This window comes from Peromyscus leucopus, chromosome X, assembly GCF_004664715.2.
Source record: "Peromyscus leucopus breed LL Stock chromosome X, UCI_PerLeu_2.1, whole genome shotgun sequence".
NCBI lineage: Eukaryota > Metazoa > Chordata > Mammalia > Rodentia > Cricetidae > Peromyscus > Peromyscus leucopus.
In genome coordinates this window covers 45,323,309-45,342,132 of record NC_051083.1, presented here as the reverse complement: position 1 = coordinate 45,342,132, position 18,824 = coordinate 45,323,309, and the positions used below count along the sequence as shown (strand labels likewise).

The 18,824-nt window shown below is 35.4% G+C and overlaps 1 protein-coding gene across 8 annotated transcripts in view; it reads right to left on the bottom strand.

Annotated features, from left to right (window-relative positions):
- Dmd (dystrophin) overlaps positions 1 to 18,824 on the bottom strand; it is a 2,209,767-nt gene that overhangs the window by 1,400,357 nt on the left and 790,586 nt on the right. For all 8 annotated transcript variants that reach the window (XM_028881805.2, XM_037198928.1, XM_037198927.1 and 5 more), the window contains exon 13: positions 9,382 to 9,501. In XM_028881805.2, coding sequence (XP_028737638.1) covers positions 9,382 to 9,501 — 120 coding nt within the window. The remainder of the gene's footprint in view (positions 1 to 9,381; positions 9,502 to 18,824) is intronic.

Sequence of the window (18,824 nt, the reverse complement as noted above, 5' to 3'; positions counted from 1 at the left end):
TTATGGACAATTCAGTTAATGTATTTTTGGTATCATGCTTTAAATGATCATTTTGTATTCAAGGTACATTTTATTTAAGATAGAAGTAAAAAAGGAGCATCAAAATTTTTCATCCATATTGTCATAAATAATGCTTTTTGCTTAATTCTACAGAGTTTAATGTTTTAGAGAATTATCTTTCCCCTATTTTATGTCATTGTGCTCCCAGATAAGCACTAGCAAAACCAGGAATGTTAAGTACACAAGTTTTTCTCTTCAAAGAAAGATTTAAAACCTTCTTTCCACCCATAAGGCTTGAAATGGATGTGGTTAACAGACTGATGAACTACTTGCTGTCTCTTGGGCCAGGGCCACACTGGGCTCCACCAGATTCTTATGCTTATCCCAGACTCTTTCTCCCTATACCTTTATATTGAGGATTGCCTCTCAGTCAATAGACTACATCCTTATGATAGATGTTACATGTAATTTACAAATTGAAAAGAGGTGATTAATTAATAGTTTGTTGATCACTGCACTATCTGTATGGCCAGGCCACAACTCCCCACTCAAATACATAAGTGTATATGTTCATGTGTGTATGTGTGTGTGAGTGTATGTGTGAGTGTGTGATGTATATGTGTAAATGTATGTGTGTGTGTGTGTGTGTGTGTGTGTGTGTGTGTGTGTGTGTGTGTACAGATTTGTCCCAACCATGGGCCAGGCAAGACACAGGAAAGCTTTTGACTACATTTGGAGTACCAATGTGGGGCTCTTGAATTTCCATAAGGCATAAAAGAGTTTAAAAAGGGATCTAAACACAAAATAATGGAGCCAAAAACAGCTTTCCACTTCATGTCTCATGTGGGTTGAGATATAGAGACACTAATGTGCAGAGATGCTGTGGCATGCAGCCTTGAGTTCAGCATGGTGGATTCCTGCCACTGTACACAGTGGCATCTGCAAGCCACACAACATGGTATGTGGTGGAAATAGCTTTTGCTAGTAGAGACCAAAAATTTAAAAAAAAAAAGTTTTGGGGCTACATGCTGCTGGATGCAAGCATAGACCCACTGCTTCACAGAGTCAGCAATGAAGATGGTCCCCCAGAGCTAGCAATATATGTAGTTCTGCCATAATGGAAAGCTGATGTGGGCAGAGCCAGCAGCCAAAGCTGTCATTTCAGTTCTAGTCATACTACAATTTAAAGCAATAGATTTATAATAAGACAAATTCAGGTGAGATAAACCCTAAATGGTCTAAAATGTATGTAAAAAAAAGTACATAGGCTTAGTAGAGACAGGAAAAGGAATATAGACAGTTATATAAAGACATAGAAAGTTTTAAAAAATAAAATATTTAAAGAGAAAGTAAAAGTAATATAAAAATAAGTCACATAAAAATGGAAATCACACAGAGAGTCTGGATTATATTATCTTTGTAATTTTTAACTGCAGAGAGACGTGAGATTGTATAGGCTACAATAAAATTAAAGCAATATGTGTGTGTGTGTGTGTGTGTGTGTGTGTGTGTGTGTGTGTACGGTATTTTGACATCAAAATTTGGATCTAAGAATATGTTGCTTTAGAAAGGAGGCTCTGCTTTTGTTTCCACAGAAAGCAAGAGGCTATGGATTTGTTCCAGGTCAGATGGATCAGATTTGATCAAGCCAGACCTCCTGAACCTTAACAGATGTTACCTATCAACAAAGGTTACAGCTGGTCTTTCCAGGACTTGATTATTATCTCATTTTTTTCTCTGGATATCCATGAGACTACCAACACCCCCTATCAGCAGGCAGTAGCCTAGAACACTATGCCCACATTCTCAAAAATGGATTGTGGTTGTTGGTCTTTATTTAGGTTGTTGGTTACAAATTATTATTGGCCATAGTCAATCTCTTTCTAAAAGAAGAAAGGGGGATATGATATAGAAATATAGGATATAGATATGATAGGATAAAAGGATAGATTATTAAATCTACTTTTAAAGAACAACTTGCTTAAAATGTTTTGCATTGCTATGGATTTTAGGTTATTGATACAAATTTAAAGTTAATTTTGTTGTATGTATATTTCTGTTCATGTTTAAAGTGTTTTATTTATGCAACTCATTTGTAATTGTAATGTATAATTAAAATAGAGACTAATAATTAGTCATCTATTATAATCAAACTTATATTCATGTTAGTTAAGTTTACTAGGTATACATAGATATAACTCAATTAGGTAAGTAATCTTCAAACATTTCAAAACCTACAGAATATGCCATTAAAATGTTTAAAAACTTAGACTTTTCTGGACAAGGTGACATGTCTGCTCCTGGCAACACCAATTAATTCAAAGAATTAATTGATGGGCATTGAATAAACTCATTATAGAATTTTCTTTCTTTGTGGCAAAGGTAAGCCACTGGGCAAAATAAATGTTCTTGTGTCAACTGATTAACAATTATGTTATATAAACTGGACATGCAGGACCCATAGGAAGGTGACCACTAAACTTTGCAAGGCTAGATGGTCCTTCAAGTTCCTTCTTTGCAGAAGAAACTTCCAGACATTCTATAGGACACAAAAAAAGTGACCAATAGACTAGGCCTATGGGCTGAAGATAGATACCCCAATGTTGCAGAGGAACTTTGGATGACTGTCCAGGCAGGCAGCTATCTCTGTCATTTCCAGAATTTTGGAAGTTGCTTACAATGCACTTCCTGTTAATTTAGGTAATATTATATCTTTCTGGGGTCTTTGATGTAGCTGAAGACTAGATAGTTATAATTATAATTTTCTTTGGTATAAATAAAAGATAAATCAAATATAAAATTTTAGACTCACAAATATAGGATAGATAAAATATTTTTCCTTAGTTTTCCAAATACAAATAGACTAGATATTATAAATATCATTCTTGATTGATAACTGTTTCATTATATGTAATTTTACTAAGTTAAAATTAAAACCTTCCTTTTTGATTAGACAGAGTTGGGGAAGTGCTGTGCAATGTCATTCTGTATGCTGTGATTTTATGTTGCTCTGATTGGTTGATAAATAAAACACTGATTGGCCAGTAGCCAGGCAGCAAGATTAGGCAGGGAAGCAGACAAGGAGAATTGTGGGAAGAGGAAGGCTGAATCAGGAATTGCCAGCCAAACACAGAGGAAGTAAGATGACAAAGCAGAATTGAGAAAACATACCAAGCCACATGGCTAAACAAAGATAAAAATTATGGGTTAGTTTAAATATAAGAGATAGTCAGTAATAAGCCTGAGCTAATGGACAAGCAGTTATAATTAATATAAGCTTCTGAGTGATTATTTTATAAGCAGGCCACAGGACTGCATGGACTTGACAGGATGGAGAAAACTTCCAGTTACAAATAATAATAAATGTTAAATAAGTCAAGTGCAGAAAGAAAATTACACCTTGTTGTCATTCATATATATTATAAACACTTAGAGTTATGTACTTCACTCATTAGCCTTGACAGAATCAGGAATGACATAGTCTTTCTCAACAAATATACTTTTAATATAATTTAATATACTTTTTACTTTCAAAATTCTTTATTTCTTTTAAACATTTAACATTATCTGATTTATGACACATTTATTTTGTTTCTTCTGTAATCTGTACAACGCCCACACATATCATTTGTTAAAATGATAATTAACAATAATAACAAGTTACAAAAGATGTAATTAATTGCCTGGAAATTTTTTTTGTATATCTACATTAACTCTGTCATTTTTGACAATCATAATTGTAAAAGTACTTGTAAAAATTCATTGTACAACTTCTTTATATACTTTCATTGCTTTCATGGCAGTTCCTGCTTCAAATCATATTTGAAAATTCATGTTTTTTAGTTATCCGTAGTGTGACAGAAAATTATGCTTCTCCTTGATGAGGCTAGATAAAATTATTGCATATGTATCTGCATTCTAGTGGTATAAAATTTATTTGGTAGAAGGCATACTGGTGGGCATACTCAGAGAAGGACCTCTGTAGCTGAAGGGTTTTCTAGTCCTGTCCAGCTCTCTTAGCCCTGCAGCCACTTGGACCCAAGTAAACACACAGAGGCTTATATTAATTAAAACTGTTTGACCATTAGCTCAGGCTAACTATTGACTAGCTGATACAATAAATTAACCCATAATTCTTATTTATGTTTAGCCACATGACTTTTTACCTTTTTTCAGTTCTGTCTTCACATCTTGCTTCCTTTGTGTCTGGCTGGCGAAGCCTGATTCAGCCTTCCTGTTCCCAGAATTATCCTCTCTCCTTATCCTGCCTAAACTATACTTCCTGCCTGACTACTGGCCAATCAGCATTTTATTTATTAACCAAATCAGAGCAACACACATTCACAGCATACAGAATGACATACCCATCAGTCCTCTCTTAAAACACTTAAACATATCACATTCTTGTTTTAATTCAGTATTTCCAATAAACAGCTTGCTACTTCCTAGACCTCCTTTTCCAATCTAAGAATGTCCTGGTGCAAAAACGATAAATTAAGTGAAATAAGCCAAGTACAGAAGAAGAGTATTGCATGTTGGAAAGGTCACTCATATTAGAAATTATGAAGTTGGTTTTATAAAATCACTGCATAGATCCTTGGCCAACAGAGGATAAGAAGATTAAAACAAGAAGGAAAAGAAAAGTTGGATAACAAAAAAATTTGAAAGAATAAAAATATTAATATTCTTCCACAGCACAGCTGATGGCTATGGTTCTCAAAATTTTAATATATACTGTAAGTTACTAGAATGTAGGAGTTTAAAATCTTCCAATAGAGAGAGATGATAAATTTTTAATGAGCAGAAAATATTCATCACCCTTATTTTGTCTTTATACATTTTACACACACACACACACACACACACACACACACACACACACACACACACCTGTTGCCATCCCTCAAACAAAACAAATAAAATATTAATATTGCCATTGTTTAATAGACTTGAAACATTTTATAAAGTAATGTTTTGTTCCACTTAATTCCATATAACACTGTCCTTTTATAAATTAGTCTAGACTACTTAAAAGTGAAATAAGGTTATTTGATACAGAGTCAAAATGAAGACCTTAAATAAGGAATAACACTTTGTCAGGATTCTGGAAGATAGTAGTTGACAGTTACTTAATGGAAAAGGCAATCACAGGCAGCTAGGTGTGCACTATATTTCTGCAAATAAAAGATATAAGACATGCACATATACTTCAGCAGCTATTTCTGGGCTAATGAAATAGAAAATGAAAATAATAAAAGCAAATTTCTTTCTTTCATTATTTATGCATGTGTGTTTCTTTATGTGTCTATGTGAGTGTATGAGTATGTACACATACATACTCATGTGTAGAGGTCAAAGGAGGATATGGAGTTTTCTTTTCTTTTACTAGTACCTACTACCTTGAGGTAGTTTATTCTTCTAAATGGGGCTCCCATACTAGACTAGAGGCCAGCAAGCCCTAGTGATTTTCCTGTCTCTTGTACCCTCATGGAGCTGGGTTACATTTCTGCTTTATGTGGGTGCTAGGATCAAAACTCCCATGCACATAACTGAGAATCAATCAGTTTTAAACTCTGGGTCATCTCTCAGGCCTCAGAAAATAGCTTTCTAAATGACTACATTAAGCTTTACACTCAGTACTCCCAATTTTCCTTATATGAAATTTAACCCAGTCTTCATTTATGACTTCTATAGACTGTTCTCAAGCTGCTTCTGTCCCCAAGCATCAACTTAAATAATTATATCATAAGGCTATTTGTGTTAGGGCAGCTAAAGCCAATGTGTTTCTAGTATTTGGAAATATTAATTGTCTTATAAAATGTTCTGTTTTATTTTTTAACCAGTTACCATTCAGAAGGAATTTTGATCTACAGGCTTATAAATCTCTTCTGAAAAGGTATAGAAAAGGTTGAGTATTGGACTTTTGCCTCCCAACAATTAATCATTTTCACATCGGAATTTTGGAATTTTTTCAAATTCAGTATTTTTTTCTGTCAGCCGTATGTATGTGTGCAATACAAAATTGACCCTATCTTTCATGATATATTACCATACACTGTAACATAAAGGTTTTCAGATCTCAGCAATATTATTAGAATATAAGAAACTGACAGGTTAAAATAAATAGCGATGCTTTGTGGTAAAAATATTCAATCTGTTAGAAAATTTTTATTCCTTTGTCACTTAATAACAGGAAATGAAATGGCATTGTTGCAGACTGGCAGTCTAAAGCAGTAACTCAAGGACATGACATTTCACTGGAATGAAAAAAAATAATTAACACAACAGACAAGAATACAAAGATAGGAATTTAGACTCTGTGTTTTAGGTTAGGTTGGAGCTACTGTTAGGAACTACTTTAGGCTCATAAAGTCACTTCAACTTGTAATGGAGGGGATCCTTTGAGATATTAAACTTGTGGCCCCTATCTGTCACAAAGGAAGGACAGCCCTTTCTTGGGCCCAATGAACCTTATAAGCAGCAGACTAAGGAGATAGTTTAGTAAATGAAGTGCTTCTCATGCAACCAAGAGCACCAGGAGTTGATCCCCAGGACCCATGCAAAAAAGGAAGAAGCAGTGATGCACACCCATAATCCTAGCATCCAGGACTGGAAGATGGAGACAGGAGGATCACTGGGATCTCCTGGCCAGCCAGCCTGGCAAAACTGATGAGTTCAAGTTGAGAGAGAAACCCTATCTCCAAAACTAAGGTTGAGAGTGGTTGAGGAGGATACCCACTTTCCATCTCTGGCTCTGTACATATATGCACATAATTGGGCATGCACATATCAAACAGAACTTTGAAATATCCACATTATCATTTTTGTCTGTTGTTTTTAATATTTATTTTTCATTTATGTGTATGTGTAAGTGCCTGAGTGTACTTCTATGGACCATGTGTTGGCAGGAGACCCCTGAGGTAAGAATATGGGTCAGAGCCCTTTTATCTAGATACAGAAAGTTGTGAGTTGCCATGTGGCTGCTGTTCCTTTCCAAACGCAACTACACTAACCTCTGAGACTTCTCTCCATCCTTGTTTTTTGCCTGAGGTGGGGAGGTTCTCATTTAACCAAAGCTGATTATTGTGAAGCTGAGTCTGGCCTCAATCTCCCAATACTCATGACTCTACCATGGTAGTGCTAGAATTAAAGGCATTTGATACCATACTTCATACATTCCTTAAGCAAAAATACCTTAAACTGGTTGGAAAGGAGATTTGAATGGAAGAATATCTATTTTAACTAACTATTATCATTTAAAACATCCAATGTTTTCATGAGAACAAAAACTGAAAGATTAAAAGAATGAATACCAAAGGTACTCACATTTTCATAATTTAGTAAATTTCGTTAATTTTTGCCCACACTCAGATTGTAGGTTTGAAGCATATATAAACAATATTGTTTACATAGTTCTCTAATGCATATATTTTAAGTACAATCATCAATCAATAGGACCTCTTGAAACTGAGAAGCTTTTGTAGAGCAAAGGATACGGTCAACAAGGAAAAGCGACAGCCTACAGAAAGGTAAAAGGTCTTTACCAACCCCACATCTGACAAAGAGCTGATATGCAGAATATATAAAGAACTCAAGAAATTAGACATCAAAATGCCCAACTGAGTCCAATTAAGAAATGGGCTATAGAACTAAACAGAGAATTCTCAACAGAGGAAAATCAAATGGCTGAAAAACATTTAAGGAATTGCTCAACATCCCTAATCATCAGGGAAATGCAAATCAAAACGACTCAGAGATACCACCTTACACCTGTCAGAATGGCTAAAATCAAAAACACTGAAAACAGCTTATGCTAGAGAGGATGTAGAGCTAGGGGAACTCTCCTCCACTGCTGGTGGGAATGCAAGCTTGTACAACCACTTTGGAAATCAATATGGCACTTTCTTAGAAAATTGGGAATCAATCTCCCCCAAGATCCAGCTATACCACTCTTGGGCATATACCCAAGGAATGCTCAATCATACCACGAGGGCACTTGCTCAGCTATGTTCATATCAGCATTGTTTGTAATAGCCAGAACCTGGAAACAACCTAGATGCCCTTCAACTGAATAATGGATAAATAAAATGTGGTACATATATACAATGGAATACTACTCAGCAGAGAAAAACAATGACATCATGAGATTTGCAGGCAAATGGATGGATCTATAAAAAATCATCCTGAGTGAGGTAATCCAAACTCAGAAAGACAAACATGGTATATACTCACTCATAGGAGGTTACTAGATGTAAAACAAAGATGACTAGACTGCTACTCACAACTCCAGGGAGGCTACCTAGAAAACAGGACCCCAAGAAAGACACAAGGATCGCCCAATGACAGAGAAATGGATGAGATCTACATGAACAACCTAGATGTGAGTGGGGGTAATGAAGGGCAAGGGTCGAGGGAAAGATAGCTTAGGGAATAGGAGATCACAGCTGGATCAAGAACAGAGAGGGAGAACAAGAAATAAGAGAACATGATAAATGAAGACCACATGAGAATAGGAAGAAGCAAAATGCTAGAGAGGTCCCCAGAAATCCACAAAGATACCTCCACAATAGACTACTGGCAATGGGTAAGAGAAAGCCTGAACTGACCTACTCTGGTGATAGGATGGCCAAACACCCTAATTGTCGTGGTAGAAATCTCACCCAATGACTGAGGGAACCAGATGCAGAGATCCATGGCCAGGCACCAGGTGGAGCTCCAGGAGTCCAGTTGGCGATAAAGAGGAGGGTTTGTATAAGCAAGAATTGTTGAGACCAAGGTTGGAAAAAGCACAGGGACAAATAGCCAAATGAATGGAAACACATGAACTATGAACCAATAGCTGAGGAGCCCCCAACTGGATCAAGCCCTCTGGACAAGTGAGACAGTTGATTAGCTTGATCTGTTTGGGAGGAATCCTGGCAGTGGGACTGGGACCTGTCCTCAGTGTATGTGCTGGCTCTTTGGAACATGGGGCTTATATAGGGACACTTAGCTCTCAGCCTGGGAGGAGGGGACTGGACATGCCTGGACTGAATCTACCAGGTTGAACTCAATCCCCAGGGGAGTCTTTGTGCTGGAGGAGATGGCAATGGGGGGTGGGCTGGGGGGAAATTGGGAGGGGAGGACAAGGAAATCCATGGATGATATGTAAAATTAAATTAAATTATAAAAAAAAAGAAATAATTTGATCTGAATTTGTAGATTTCCTCAAAGGCATGGAAAGTAGTGTGTGCACCATTGTAAGTTAATGAAACTGAGAATGCACATATGGAGAATGATTTGAATTTGAATGATTAATATATTAATTGACCTATATTAAATGACTTACATTCTGAATTTTCTAAATACATTAATTGTAATTAAATTTTAAACAAACCTGACCTTCAGTTGTTCTTCCAAAGCCGCCGTTGCATGATCACCACTGGATTCATCAACCACTACCACCATGTGAGTTAGAGAGTTGACCCTGACTTGTTCCTGCTCTAGATCTTCTTGAAGCACCTGAAAGAAAATAATCCAAAAGTAAATATTAAAAACATCTCTTCCCAAGTGCATGTGAGTTCTTTCTCCCACACATGGAACAATGCAATCACTCAGTAACCTAGACTGATTGCAAACCATTTCTGTTAGTTTACTCAGTAATTATATTCGCTATTTCATTTGAACTCCAAAGTATGATGGCAGATCTTATATTGTGACGGCTACAGGTAGAGTGCACTTCTCACACACTCTCTACTTTTTCCAGGACTTTGTCTTTAATCATCTGTACATCTAGCATCCTTGGTATTGTCTACTTTACTAAAATTTCCGATTACCATGGAAAGAAAGTAATCACTTTTGAACCGAAAGTCTGAATTTTCTATTTAATATGTTAATATTCACTGGAAAACATTCTATTTTTAAAATGATCCTCTTTGCTTTGTTAATTTGATCTTCACTGCCCACTATCACATCAAAGTTTTTCCTTCAAAGGTTGCCAAATCCAATATCCATTTTCATAGCATCTCATTTCACAATATTAAGTATCTTCTGTCTGAAGAGACATTTCCTTGCTAGTTTTTTCTACTTCTACCATTTGCTTACTCATGTCTATCAATATCTTACTGAATGTTTCAAGAGATAAAATTTTACAAGAATTTTGCAAAACATCCCGACCTGGAGCTGCAGTCCACCCAAACCTCAGTACAGTACACTATTCTGGGGATTTCCTCTAATTGGTATTTAACTCTTCTAGATAACTAGTTTTCTTCTCAAAGTATTTTGTTATATAACACATTAATGTAAAGATAGTTTGGAAATATTGTCTTTTAGTTTCTGGCAATCCTACTGCCTGTACATACAAAACTGTAATGCTTGGGACCTATCAGTCTCCTTCTTAGTTATTCAAATGTTATAAAAGTTGTAGGTGACCTTATTAGAATGGATGAACCACAATTTTAAATGCATGAACACTTTAATCCTAGGACTTTTATATTTCAAGCCTCAATATTTTAGATTACTCTAAGATAACTTCTTTATAATTCTCTCTAGATTTTCATGCTACATTTTCAAGTGAAGGAATTTATGATAAAATGACTATGCTCCTATTTTGTGTGTGAAATGTATACTGCCCATCATGAATTTGACATCCTAGAGCTTGCACTGGTTAATAAAACTCCTTCTTCCAGGAGACTGAAAATAGAAACATTAACATTCAAATTTGTCCTTGAAGGCGATGTCAAGTATCCCCCCCCACCTCCTCTTTCTTTGAGTTATATAAGCTAAGACTTTCAGCTTGTCAGCCAGGAATTTTTAGAACAATTAAGACAATTGTTAGTTTGCCAGATTATAACCTGGCTTCTGTAACTTTAGAAAACTGTTTTCGTATATTTCCACATGAAGTTATATATATATATATATATATATATATATATATATATTATATATTATAATATAAACTCATATATTCAAAAGTAAAAGTGTACTAGGAAATAATACCAGACTGAACAACATTTTATACATAAATTATAGTCACTGCTTTAATACTATGGCAAAGGAACATGTAGAAATCATTGTTTGATTCATGAAATACTTCTACAGAGCAAATCTTTATAAAGTATATGTGATAAATGTACTATTGATTTTTCTAGTATTAAACTGATTTCTTATTGTGTATTTGTTATAAAATGAGACATTTGAGTTTTTTGGATTTTCATCAATGATATATATCTCATTCTTTTGAAAATATTAACACAAGGTATTATTGAAACTAATGATGATTTGATAACTTTAAACTGAAAGTACCACTTTGATTTGAATGACCAGAGGGATTTGAAGAAACATAGGAAGGACTCTCTATATTGGCTTACTGAGCATATAGCAGCGGATTAGACTCCACATATGACTTAATCTTATGTCCAATAGCTTTTCTTCTCTTCTGTGACTTTTTAATATTATAACATCTCTGGCTTAAATTGATAATGTTAAAGTTTTTTGAGAAAATTCAGTAGTTGCAAAATAGAAACCCTTGTAAAATACCTTGTTCAGAGTTTTCAATACCAACAATCATTAAGAATGATTATTGCAGTATTAATGCTTTCCAATATTATCAATAAAGAAAAGATTATAAAACACAATGTCTGGAGACTACTTTTGAAACTCATTTTTTGCATAAGTAGCAAAATGTCAAACACAAATTGTATGTTTGCCGTCTTATCTTTGAAGGTAAAACAAAATGCTTGCCTGGCTTCCTGCTTGATATCATGTATTTTTAAGACTACCAAATTTGGTTACAATATTTTAATTAAAATTTTAGTTAAATATTGACTTGTTAGGGAATTGAATTTTTTATAGTTATATTTATACAATAGAAGTTTTTTGCTGTGCTCATTAAGCCTGAAATATGAGCCAAGTTATTTCCAAATATAGATATGTCCCCAGAGTTACACATTGAAGTTTGACTATTCAAAACCTTCATCTTTAAGTCAAAATTCTGTCTTATGTAATTACTAAAGTGGTTTTCATTATCAAAAATGTACGATTTACATGTATATGTGCTGGCTCTTTTATGATCCATTATTTTTATTAAAGTGATGCTTTTGTCATACTGGCAAGGTTAGTAATCTGGCATGCTCCTAATTAAATTTCTATACCATTATTAGATACAAATGTCAGTGATATTTGTTCTCTAATATCAAATAGCAATCTTTTCTTCCTTATGACAAGAGAAAAGGGCAACAGCAAAATACATTAAAAACCCTTAGATTTGACAAACTGAAGTTTTTATCATACCTCTCTTTTTCTAAATAATGCTCTAATTAAAGGACTTTACCAAATTTTAACCTCTTAGTACTGGATCTCAATATTATAATTCGAATGTGATTTGCTTCCATAATTCCTTAAAACGTCACCAATAGTACAAACTTTTTTGTTCTGACCAGCCCAAACAGCTTGGGAACACTCACTGGAAAAAGTAACTTCAGTGTTCAAGACCCATGCTACCTTGTTAGTTCTCAATTCGGATATGAGATAATGATTAACTAATGAACACAAAGAAGTATGTAGGTATAGAAAAGTTTTAGACTTACACTTAGATGTAAAGATCAGCCCATATAGAAAGGGAAATATAGTAGAAACTAAAACAAGGTGGGATGCCGTGTTTTTTCAAAATTGTTTACTGGTTCCTTTGGTCAAAGTACAGATTCAATGTACCTGGATTCAGCACTGCTGTGGTTACCTTTGTGTACACTTTCTTTCAATCCTCCTACTATATTCATTAGAATATTGATAGCATTCCCAGAAAGTTGACACAAATGGAAACACACATCCCCACTGAAAAACAACATATATAATGCTTTCTGTATAGGGTCTAAGAATAGCAGCTTCTTCCTCCCAAATAACTTTTAAGATATGGTTAATTATAAATATTACATTTAAAAAAGTTTACAGCATCCTATCTACCAAACATACTACTTGCAGAGATCTTACAAACACAGATAATTTCTAGGATTAGTTGTCCATCTAGGAAAGTAATGTTTAATATAAATATCATATAACAAAATGCCCAAGATGTTTATGATTAATTAACTAATTCAAAATTCTGGACACATATTTGCTTAAAATTCAAATCAGAACATCTTATGCTTTCACTGAAAATGATGGAGAAATGGGCCATTTATTTTTGTTATTTTTTTCTAGCCACTGCTAATTCCCTGTTTTCATAAACTCTACACTGTACTATCTTCTACATCCCTAGGTACCCTGAGTGAAATGATCTGGTAATGATTTCCAATTTTATTTTCAGTCAAATATTCACTTTGCTAAGCCTGACTGCCTGAAGTATTGTCCATCTCCCTGTGTGGATCTATTTAGGGCACATAAACTGTTGTACATTCACTGAATATTTTAAATAAGCTTCCCTAGCAGGTTCTTCTCAAAAAGCCTGTATTTTGGTCTTCAATTCTTTACATAGGACTTGATACTTTTATATCAAACTCCATTATTTTTACCTTTTGGCTACAAGGGAGTGTTCTTGTGTCTGACAAGCCTTGGAACTACCAAGTGGGAGAAGACTTCTAAAAAGACAACTTCAACAAGCCAATTTGAGAGACCATAGAAACACTGATTTTCAGCACCTAAAAGTGAGTTCCATTATTAAGAAAAACTCTTAATAACAGATACTATACTTATATATAAAAAATCATATTGTCAGTGATTGACAACAATGGGGAACATTAACCAAAATCTATCAGAGATTCAGTATCAGAAGGCAAGTTGCTAGCTTTGATCCCTGTATCTTTTGCTAAATTAAGCTTCAACATTCTAACTAGTGCAAAAGGATATATAGCTATCTAGCATAGCTATGAGACTAAGGTACAATTGATTAGCATTTTGCCCAATGCAACATGAACTATATAAATATTACCAGCCACTTACCTCTGAAACCTCATAATTAGGCATATTCAGTAGAAAGCTGTTAAACCAAGCCACAAGAACCCAGTAGTGACCTGACTACTCTCCCTCATCTAATCCACTGTGCTTTTCGTTGTCTAATAAATGTGCTTCTAGCAATTCATAAAATGCCAGTCTGAAATTGCAGCAAAGTTTAGGGTCTGAAAAAGTCTATAATTGATCTAAAATACTTAAACATTTAAAAATATTTCTTTTTAGTATTTGTATGTATATGTGCCTTGGTGTAAGCATAGGGGCATTTGGGTGTGTGTGCACACATGTGCATTGGTGTGAGTACAGACGAATGTGTGTATGTCAGGTACACATAGAGACCAAAAGGGCATGTAGATGATCCTCTGGAGCCAGAGTTCTAGGAATTTGTGAGTCACTTGACTTATGTGCCGAGATATGAACACTTGTCTCAGTATAGTAGACAGAAAAGAGCTCTTTTCTGCTTATCCATACCCCATTCCTCTAAAATCCTCATTAAATTTGCATATTATTTATACAAGATTAACAGAGATTCATAATTGGTTAAAGAGTAATGTATAAGTAACTATGTGTGCTCAGCTGTGGATGAATCATCTCTTTCTACCACCCCTCATCCAAGGCCCAGGGAACATCTTGCAAAGATGTGGGAGTACAGAAAGAATGTAACAGCCAGCAGGTGGGAAGAAGAGTTATGAAATACTGACATGGCACATATGCTGCACACAGCAACTCACAAATACTATGATTACTTGCACAATACCAGTCAAAATTTCAGTACAGATAGGGGAGGCGCCCTTGAGGTTGAAACTTTGATTGAGGAACTATTGACAATTAATGGCTGCTGAGGAAGACAGAGTTAATTTTCTTTGGGATTGTGGCCACTGGTAGGTTGAATGTATCCCCACTGATGGCCCTACACACATAGGAATGTTGTATGGACAACAGTGATTAAACTCAAAGGATTATCAATAAGAAAAACAGAGAAAGGGACATGAAGTTGAGAAGGAAATGTGGTGGTGGGAACACTAGAGGGGAGTCGGAAGGAGGTAGTGATTGATTAATATGATCAGAGAGCATCATATAAATGTTTGCAAATTTTGATAAATGAATACAAATATAATTTAAAGTAAAACTGAAGTTTTAAGTTGACAGATCTAAGGATGTTTTGCTGAAAAAATCAGCAAGAGATATGTCATAAGATAAAAATCATAATCAGTGAATGGAAGTGCTTAATTTTTTTTGCCATTATCTCTCTCCCTATAATTAATTAATGTATGTATCCATGTACATGGCATAAAATGCCACAATGAATCTCAGTTAAATCAATCTATTTCTTATTCCCCTTCTCAGATAGTAATGCAGTTAACATAGTGAGCTCATTTCCTCCTTTGCTGGAGCTTTACTTGTCCCTTTAGGTCTAATATACAGAAAAAGCTACAGTATGAATATAAATATATTACTGCCTTAAATTTTTTTTATTCTGAGCATCCCAGGAACAGTTATCACTAGTGTACTTTTCCATCATGGTTCACTCTAAGTTTGGAGGCCTTTATATATTTAATCTATCTCTGTCATTTACATCTAAAAATTAATACTATTAGAGCACTGCTAAGTTTCTGGGCTACTTTCCTTCATGGTCTCTAAACTATAGGTTCACAGGTGGAATCATGATTTAATGAAGCTCCAAAATAGAGGGCAATTTTCTTTGTTTGAACGCAGAAAGATGAAGGTTAAAAACAGGGGTCTTCATAAATGTGTCACTCACAAACATATTTAAAGCATAGGCAGGGAGATCTCTTTAGTTTATTAATTCAAACAGCCTAGATAATACTGCAAGAGAAAAAGAAAATTGGAAATTACCAGTTGCTGGAGATGTTACTTTGTGCAATCTCTTAATAAAGATTTATTTATATATCAAAATCTCCCTAACACAAGTTTAGTACTGGAGTTAAGTAAGATAATACTTTAGAATCAGCCAGCACAGTGTTTAGTGGTACTAGAAGGAATAAAGAAATGTGGAATATCGTAGGTAAAGTTTTGGAATTAGATCTCAGCATTTTCATGGCAGAGATGAGTTGTATCTTTCCCCCCAAATTCAGCCCATTTCTTAAAATAATTTTAAATTCTTAACTGTTTTTCAAGATTTGGTTTTCCATTTTTATTAGTGGAGTGAGCAGGGTATGTGGGTATGTGTATGTGAGTGCAGATGTCCGTAGAGGACAGAAGAGGGCATTGGATTCTCTGGAGACGAGGTAATAAACAGTTGTGAGTCACCTACTGTGCTACCTGAGGCAAACCTGAGCTGGAGCAACTAGCACTCGTTACCTCAAAGTCACCTCTCCAGCCCAGAGTCTCAACTCTGTGGGGAGATGTTTAAGTAACTAGACAAAGCTTAGAAGTCTTGGAGACCATTGGAGATGGGCCCTCCAAGTTCCATAGTAATCATACAAAGTAAAACATGACAACTGACCCTCCGTAGGCCTTCTGATCAAAAGAATAGAGAATCCTTCTGTCTTTCAATAGAGGCATGGCATTCTGATCTACTTCAAAAATTGTAAAACATTCCTTAAATGTTTTCTATCTTATGAGTTTTTTCTAATTTGACTTGCCAATCACCTGGCCAGGAAATCACAGACTAGGAAAGCTGATTCACCTGAGGACACGTTAAGGCAAAGAAATGAGTAAGTAGCCCCTTAAGGCAAGAGTTCTCAATCTGTGGGTACCGACCCTTTAGGGAGTCAAATGGCCTTTTCAGAGGTGTTGCCTAAGACCAGTTATAAAGTAGCAATGAAATAATTTTGTGGTTGGGGTCCCCACAACACAAGGAATAGTATTAAAATGTCACAGCACAAGGAAGGCTGAGAACCACTGCTGTAAGGAGACAATGTTCTTAGCTTTCTCAAAGACCTCCCCTGGTGCAGCCTCTGATAGTGATGTGTGGCACAGCTAAACCACCAGCACCACCCCCTTTTTTTTAGTTCTTTCTAACTCAAAAACATAACATTTCCATTTCCTTCTTTGTAGCTGGAGTTTTCCTGTGTCCTGCCCGGTCCATAGCTGCTCAGACCCAAATAAACATACAGAAGCTTATACTAAATAAAACTGGCCATTAGCTTAGGCTTTCCATTGATTAGCTCTTACCCTTAAACTCAGCCCTTTTCTGTTCATCTATATGTTGCCACGTGTTCTGTGGCTTTACCTGTGTGCCATTACATGCTGTTCCCTGGACGGCAGGCTGGTGTCTCTTCACTCAGCCTTCCACTTTCCAGAATTCTCCTTGTCTGCTTATCCCGCCTATACTTCCTGCCTGGCTACTGGCCAATCAGCATTTTATTTATCAACCAATCAGAGTAACACATTCACAGCATGTAGAGCACCATCACCCATCACTTCTTTCTACTGCTTTTAACTTTGGACACTGGTCTGAAGCCCGAACTTGCTTTCTCCGATGCTCAGGCTTTCTCACGTTCTTTGAAGCTCTCACCCTCTCCTCCACACAGTTGCTTTCTGACTTCCATTGCTAGACAGACCTGCGTTCCTGGACTCTAACTTGAGATGTTTGCCTTTCTCCCTTCCTTCTCTCCATATCCCTTGGCAGCTGCTGAAATTTGCACCTGGCCCTGACTGTTTTTCTTTCAAGCTCTAATAAAATTGTGGCCAAGCAAAAAAAAAAAAAAAATGTGGAATATGTACATATAATTATCCTATTAATAAGCCAAATGCATGGGAATAGCCCACCTGAGTACAATTACTTATTCCTGTTATTCTTGTTAATCATAGTTCATACCTTTTGGTTACTAAATGTTGTCAGTGTGCTTAAATTATAGAACACACCATTAAAATATCATTGAATAATTTTACAATTCTTAGTATAAAGAACTTATGTTTTCAGTTGCTAGAAGAGCATCAGCTACAACACCTAAGAACATGCAGATCATTATTATTGTTACAATAATCACAGACATTATCTAGAATACAGCTGTATTAGGATTCTACCACTTAAAATGGTAGTAGAAAACCTAGTCTTTTAAACTAGATTGAAGAAATTATAACAGTATTATAAACATACAATTATACAGAATGCATGAAAGTGACACTATTTCTTTTACTTTAAATATTATGTATTTATATTAAGATAATATTACTGTGAAAATGATTCTACAGTAAATATAAATGAAGGTGTTTGCATAAGGAAATCAAACTGGCATGGGGACAAAGAAGAAAACCTATGACAAGAAACATGATATAGATCCATGTAAGTCATTTTATAGACATATTTCTTTTTCTTTTCTTTTTTTTTTTTTTTTTTTTGGTTTTTCGAGACAGGGTTTCTCTGTGTAGCTTTGCGCCTTTCCTGGAGCTCACTTGGTAGCCCAGGCTGGCCTCGAACTCACAGAGATCCGCTGGCTCTGCCTCCCAAGTGCTGGGATTAAAGGCATGTGCCACCAACGTCCGGCTAGACATATTTCTTATTCATCATTAAGAGTTGTTTTTTTGTAGATACACATAATTGTATTGCTTATTCCAGGTGTGAAATTATTTTGCCCCTGTCAGAAAGGTAGCAATGTTGAGGACAGTTTATGAAATGAAACATTGAAAATTATTAAAACATGTGTTCTGATAAAACATTCCCTAAGCAATTATGTCTTAAGTACTCTGCTAGGCATTGTAGAAACACAGATGAGCTTTGGTTCTTTGGTTCTAGTATGATATTTTTGTCCTTAGTGTATTGTTTATCTTTACTTACATAGGCATCAAACTTTCATTAAGCACTTACAAGGGCAAAGGCTAGGAATTCGAGTGGGGCTTCACAGCAGTAAGAATGGGTAATCTTAATCATCCTTAGGTTAGGAGAGAGCTTGCTAAGCAGTAAAAGCAGTATTTGATTTTAAGGCATTCTCTAG